Source organism: Arachis duranensis, chromosome 4 (genome assembly GCF_000817695.3).
Source record: "Arachis duranensis cultivar V14167 chromosome 4, aradu.V14167.gnm2.J7QH, whole genome shotgun sequence".
In the NCBI taxonomy this organism is placed as follows: domain Eukaryota; kingdom Viridiplantae; phylum Streptophyta; class Magnoliopsida; order Fabales; family Fabaceae; genus Arachis; species Arachis duranensis.
This window is the reverse complement of record NC_029775.3, coordinates 80946020-80953308: the sequence shown is the minus strand read 5'-3', so window position 1 is coordinate 80953308 and position 7289 is coordinate 80946020. Positions and strand designations below refer to the sequence as shown.

At 39.0% G+C, this 7289-nt stretch overlaps 1 protein-coding gene across 1 annotated transcript; it reads left to right on the top strand.

Annotated features, from left to right (window-relative positions):
• Positions 1–5568: 5568 nt before the first annotated feature.
• On the top strand, positions 5569–6518 carry LOC107484512 (uncharacterized). The gene is made up of 2 exons (XM_016105071.1): positions 5569–6050; positions 6242–6518. The coding sequence occupies exons 1-2, from the start codon at positions 5569–5571 to the stop codon at positions 6516–6518; spliced, it is 759 nt and encodes a 252-aa protein (XP_015960557.1).
• Positions 6519–7289: the final 771 nt, after the last annotated feature.

Genomic DNA, 7289 nt, shown 5'->3' with positions numbered 1-7289 from the left:
CAACAGAAGGCGTGTGCTAAAAGGGACACAGCTCTTCCCAAAAAGCCACGACTCCACGATAAGGCTATCAAAATTGTTCAGACTGACTAGAAAGTGTTCTATGTGAACACTAAAAAGTTATCGGACAAGTTAGCTCCAAGGACCACTTCGACCAAAGCAGAAAGTGGACAAAACCAAATGTGATAAAAAAGAGGTCGGACAACAAAGTACCAACACTCTACAAAGATCCACAAAAAGGATAAATACATCTCACAACGGCCAGAGGAAGGCCAGGAATACTTTGCTGAAAGGTACGAAGACTTGAAAAAAGACACTACTTAAAAGGCAAGAGCACAAATCAAAACGGCGCTAAAAAGTCATCCAAACAAACTATAAAAGGGTTCCCCATCGGAACACTACCTAAAAAGTTATTGGATTATGACTAAAAAGCCCGAATAGTGAAGACAAATAAGTCAGAAGAAGGCTGAAAAGTCCCCTCAACAAACTAAAAGGGGCAATACCAGACTTGCACAAGGAGAAACTACTCAAGAATCGACCAAAGTTAGGATGCTTGAGCATGACTTCCCCAAAGAGATCGAAGCTCTGAAAGCACAATCTCACGGAAAGGTCCGAACTCAAGCAGGGGCACTGTTCATACATCGGTTCGAGTTATAAAGGACCGGGTTGGCCGATCTCTTAGAAGGTTGACTCGTGACCGACCTCTTAGAAGGTTCGCCCATGACCGACCTCTTGGAAGGTTGGTCCATTACCGACCTCTTCTCAAAGAGCTCGGCCAAATCGCCATAAGAGGCCCAAGCAAGCCCAAATGAAGGGACATAACCCAAATCTAAAGGCAGCCAAGGCCAAGAAAGATAAAGGCGGTTCCCCTTAAAGATAAGATGACTTCACTCAAAGATAAGATAAGATAACTATCTTATCTCCAGAAAGATCATTCCACACTACTATAAATACACTGGAGCACCCAAGTATAACTCATACTTTGATTCTACTAAAAACCTGCTTAATACCCTTACTAACTTAAGCATCGGAGTCCCTTGCAGGTACCACTACCCTCCGGTGATGAAGGTTCAGCACCTCCACCAAGTCCAACAAGTCAGACACGACAGCTCCGGCCACCAGATCCAACGAGTCGGACACGATAGCTCCGACCGCTAGATCCAACAAGTCAGACGCAACAGCTCCAACAAGTCAGACACGTCAGCTCCGACCAGCACAGAAGATCTCATTCGAGATCGACCTACAGTTTCAGGTAACCCTCGGAACACCTGCTGAGTCAATATTTTGTTCTGAGCCAATATGGCATTCAGAGTATCAATCTCAAGAACTCTTTTCTTCTGAGTCATCCCATTATTCACAGGATTTCTTTCAGAAGTGTACATGAACTGGTTATTTGCAACCACCTCAATGAGTTCTTGAGATTCTACAGGGGTTCTCTTCAGATGAAGAGATCCACCAGAAGAGTGGTCCAATGACATCTTGGACAATTCAGACAGACCATCATAGAATATATCCAAGATGCTCGATTCTGAAAGCATGTAAGAAGGACACCTTCTGATCAATTGCTTGTATCTTTCCCAAGTTTCATAGAGGGATTCACCTTCTTTTTGTCTGAAGGTTTGGACGTCCACTCTAAGCATGCTCAGCTTTTGAGGTGGAAAAAATTTGTTCAAGAAAGCAGTGACCAACTTGTCCCAAGAGTTCAGGCTTTCTCTAGGTTGTGAGTCCAACCATGTCCTAGGGGAAAAGCATAAGTCTGTAGATCTTGGGATCAACCCCATTGGACTTAACAGTATCACATATCTGCAAGAATTCAGCTAAGAACTGATGAGGATCTTCTGATGGAAGTCCATAAAACTTGCAATTCTGCTGCATTAGAGACTCTAATGGAGGCTTAAGCTCAAGATTGTTTGCTACAATGGCAGGAATTGAGATGTTTCTTCCATAGAATTTGGAAGTTGGTGCAGTATAGTCACCAAGCATCTTCCTTACGTCTCTAGCATTGTTGTTGGGTTCGGCTGCCATGTATGCTTCTTCTTCAAAATTTTCTGTAAGGTCCTCTCTGAAGTGTAGTGCTTTAGCTTCTCTTAGCTTCCTCTTCAGAGTCCTTTCAGGTTCAGGATCAGCTTCAACAAGAATGTCCTTATCCTTGTTCCTCCCTTGTGTCATCATGGCGTTAAACGCCCAGAATGCTATCCCTTCTAGCGTTTAATGCCCGCTTGACTGTCTCTTTGGGTGTTTAATGCCCAGCCAAATACCCTGGCTGGCGTTAAACGCCAGGAATCCTTCTTTATTGGGCGTTTTACTAAACGCCCAGAATGCTGCCATTTCTGGCGTTAAACGCCCAGAATGCTGCCCATTCTGGCATTAAACGCCCAAAATGCTGCCCATTCTGGCGTTTAACGCCCAGAATGATACCTTTACTGGCGTTAAACGCCCAGAATGATAGCTTTACTGGCATTACACGTCCAGAATGATAGCCATTCTGGCGTTTAACGCCTAAAATGCCTCTGTACTAGCGTTTTAACGCCATTAAGCTTATTTTCTCTGTGATTCCTCTGCTTTATGTTCTAATCCTTCATTTCTCTGTATTATTTACTGAAAAGATATATAATTTTTTTTATTTGAAATTTTGACTTGACTAATAAGAAACAACTAAATTTTAAAATTTTTTTACCAAGTCAACTCAAAATTTCAAAAATTATGAGAAGAAAAAGGAAAAGATATTTTTTTACTCTTGAATTTTGAATGAGGAGAGAGAAAAACAACAAAATGAAACAAAACATAAAATTTTAAGATCAAAACAAATAATACATGCAGGAAAACTTTGAATATCAAGATGAACATCAAGAACATATTTTTGAAAAATATTTAAGAAAAGAAAGATATGCAAGACACCAAACTTAGAAATTTTGAATGTTTAGACACTATGGATTCGAAAATACATATGAAAAGCAACATAAAACACAAAACAAGAAAATCATAAGGCTAAACAAAGAAAATCATCAAGAACAACTTGAAGATCAAGAAAGAACACATGATGAATTTTCGAAAATCTAAGAAAGATTAAAGACATGCAAGACACCAAACTTAAAATTTGACACTAGACTCAAACAAGAAACACAAAAAATTTTTGGTTTTTATAATTTTATTAATTTTTTTGTATTTTTTGAAAATAAAAATAAAAAGCTTAAACATAAAATAAAATTACTCAATCTAAGCAACAAGATGAACCGTCAGTTGTCCAAACTCAAACATTCCCCGGCAACGGCGCCAAAACCTTGGTGCATGGAATTGTGATTCACCCTTTTCATAATTCTGGTACAACTAACCAGCAAGTGCACTGGGTCGTCCAAGTAATAAAACTTTACGTGAGTAAGGGTCGATCCCATGGAGATTGCCAGCTTGAAGCAAGCTATAGTCATCCTGTAAATCTTAGTCAGGCAGATTCAATCGGTTATGAGGTTTTGATAATTAAAGGATAAATAAAATGTAAAATAAAATAAAGACACTTATGTAATTCATTGGTGGGAATTTCAGATAAGCGTTTGAAGATGCTTTGTTGCTTCTGAACCTCTGCTTTCCTATTGTCTTCATCCAATCATGTGTGCTCCCTTCCATGGCAAGCTGTATGATCCTCTCAGTGAAAATGGTCCAGGCTACGATTTTTGTATGGCTAATCAACTGTCGGATTTCTCGTCTCGGATGAAAAATACCAGGCACAGCTACCGTACGGCTAATCATCTGTCAGTTCTCACTTGTGTCGGAATAGAATCTCTCTATCCTTTAGCACACTGTCACTGCGCCCAACATTCATGAGTTTGAATCTCGTCACAGTCATCCCATCCCAGATCCTACTCAGAATACCATAGACAAGGTTTAGACTTTTTGAATCTCAAGAATACTGCCAATTGGTTCTAGCCTATACCATGAAGGTTCTAACCTCACAGACTCGGTCCGTAGATCAGAGACCTAAGAGACTATACTCTGACTATCGTCCAATGACAACGTTGAACATCATGTAGATCGCTTGTGGTTGTTAGGCACGCGGATCTTGGCTAAGCGAGTAACGAAGATAGTGGGTGATTGTCACGGGTCACCCCTTCATTCTGACTTAACTGAATTAAGTACGAGAGTATATCTTGGAGAAGAAGTAAGCATGAATTGAAAGAAAAACAATAGTACTTGCATTAATTCATGAAGAATAGCAGAGCTCGGCACCTTAATCTATGATGTGTAGAAACTCCACCGTTGGAAAATACATAAGAACAAATAGCTTAGGCATGGCCGTGAGGCCAGCCAAGCATAAAGTTGATCAAAAGATCGAAAGATGATCCAAAGATAAAATACAATAGTAAAAAGTGCTATTTATACTAAACAAGTTACTAAGGATTACAGAAAATAAGTAACTAAGTGCAAATAGTGCAAAAATCTATTTCCGGGGCCCACTTGGTGTGTGCTTGGGCTGAGCATTGAGCTTTACATGTGCATAGGCCTTTTCTGGAGTTAAACGCCAGCTTGGATGCCAGTTTGGGCGTTTAACTCTAGTTCTGGTGCTAGTTCCAGTGTTTTACGCCAGAAAAAGGGTCTCTGGTGGGAATTTTAACGCCAGTTTGGGCCATCAAATCTTGGGCAAAGTATGAACTATTAAACATTTCTGGAAAGCCCAAGATGTCTACTTTCCAATGCAATTGCGAACGCACCAATTGGGCTTCTGTAGCTCCAGAAAATCCACTTCAAGTGCAGGAAGGTCAGAATCCAACAGCATCTGCAGTCCTTTCTTCGCCTCTGAATCAGATTTTTGCTCAGGTCCCTCAATTTCAGCCAGAAAATATCTAAAATTACAGAAAAATACACAAACTCATGGTAAAGTCTAGAAATGTGATTTTTGCATAAACACTAATAAAAATATAATAAAAATTGAATAAAACATGCTAAAAACTACCTAAAAACAATGTCAAAAAGCGTATAAATTATCTGCTCATCAACAACCAATACTTCTATGCTCATCAAAGGCGGTGCCAACCAGCTCCAAAGGGAGGCATGTTAGAACTTGAAGGTGTGGACACCATCTTGGCCCAAAACAAGGTGATGCATCAACAGATTCAACAACAAATGGAGATGATGGCCAATAGGATTGATGGTCTTCAAATTGCAGCAGTAAACACTTCTAATCAACCATCACCTACATAGGGACAAAAAGAAGAGAGATATGAAGTGCAACAGCCTGAGCAAGTCCAATACATGCATAACCAAGGAGCTGGACAAAATGAGTTCCATGGAGATACCTACAACTCATCCTAGAGGAACCACCCCAATTTGAGGTGGGTAGACAACCAAAACCAGCAGCCTTGGCAGAAAAATTCCAACCAAAACAATTCACGTATCACAAACCATCAAAATACTAACCAAAATCCATACAAAAAACCACAAAATAACCAACCCTCATTCAACTACTATCCACCCAATAACCCCTCAGCTAACCAAAATAACTTTCACCCACCATCCACATCCTACAATCAACCACAACCACATCAAGAAGATCAAAGGATTTCCAACTTGGAGATGATGATGGAGAAGATGATCAAGCATCAAGAATTGGCCAATAAGAACCATGAAGCTTCACTAAGGAATTTGGAAAGACAAATTGGACAACTGTCCAAGCAAACAGTGGCTGAAAGACCAACCAGTGCACTTCCAAGTGATACCATTTCCAACCATAAAGAAGAATGTAAAGCAATTCAACTCAGAAGTGGAAGAACATTGGAGGATGACAAGGTCAACAGCAAGAAAGAAATAGAAATTGAAGAGAAAGATCAGGGGAAGCTCAAGGAGAATGAGGAAGAGCCACAAGCCTCAAAAAAAGGAAAACAAATCATGAAGGAGCATCCACAAGAACAGAAGAAGGTGGAGAAGCCATACATTCCTTCCCTTCCATATCATCAAAGGTTCAACAGAGAGCTTAAAGACCAACAGTTCCCCATGTTCCTAGAAGTTTTCAAGAAGCTGGAAATCAATATTCCACTTGCTGAAGCATTGGAGCAGATGCCTCTGTATGTAAAATTCCTAAAGGAGCTTATCAACAAAAAGAGACGCTGGGATGAAAAAGAAACAGTAATTCTAACTTAAGAATGTAGTGCTGTGATTCAGAAAGGACTACCACCAAAGCTCAAGGACCTTGGAAGCTTCTTTCTACCTAGCACCATTGGCAATATATTCATTGATAAGGCATTGTGTGATTTAGGTCAAGTATCAATCTGATGCCCTTATCTATGATGAGAAAGTTGTCCATAGAAGAAGTGAAACCTATAAGGATGACCTTGCAACTTGCTGACAGATCAATGGTAATCCCTACTGGAGTGGTTGAGAACCTCTTGGTCAAGGTGAATAAGTTCGTATTTTCAGCAGATTTTGTGATTTTGGATCTAGATGAAGAGGGAGGTGATTCCATCATATTGGGAAGACCTTTCCTAGCCACAGTAAGTAGGGGTGTTTGCGGTGCGGTTTGGTTTGGTTTTTGAGGGAAAAGCCATCCGATCCGATCGTCTAATTAAAGTGCGGTTTGGTTTGGTTCGGTTTTTTTGTCAAGTTCATTCGAACCAAACCAAACCAATTAAAATCAATTTTGTTTGGTTCGGTTTGTTCGGTTTTTTCAATCAAATAAAAAAAAATCTACCATACTATTATGCAAAGTCGTAACATTGAAATCGACAAACCGAAATACACAATAGCTAACAAAGTCTTGATCTAATAAAATTTAACGACAATAGAATTCAAATACGACAATTAAAGAAGTTCAATAGTTCAATAGTCAACACAACTAAAAATAAAAATAAATTGTCATTAAACTGATAGCAAAATTATGGTATCTTCTCCAACAAAATAGCTAAACTTCTTAATGCAAACCAACCTGAAATAAAAAAATAGTTACATAATAAGAACAACAACAATAATAATTATAATAATAATAATATAAGGAGAAAAATTCCTACCATAACAAGATTTACTCAATCAGACTCAACAACAGAATCTTCTTCATTAGGATAAGGAGTGGGTGCAACTTCTACAAAATATATAAATCAAGAAACAATCATAACAAATAATATATATTAATAAAAACTAGATTAAAATAAAGAAAATTATAAGTAGAAACTTAACCATACCTAATTCCAACTTCTCCAATTCCTCGATGAGTTTCTCAATGACAAGTTTTGGAGAGTTTCGGAGCCAATTTTGTGTACAAATTAACGCTTCAGCTGTCCTCGGAGTTAGAGAACTCCTATAATTATTCA

Coding starts and splice junctions, on each gene's coding strand:
- LOC107484512 (XM_016105071.1), top strand. CDS start 5,569: ATGGAGAAGATGATCAAGCATCAAGAATTGGCCAATAAGAACCATGAA. Junction 6,051..6,241: donor GCATTGGAGCAGATGCCTCT/GTATGTAAAATT, acceptor TGTGTGATTTAG/GTCAAGTATCAATCTGATGC.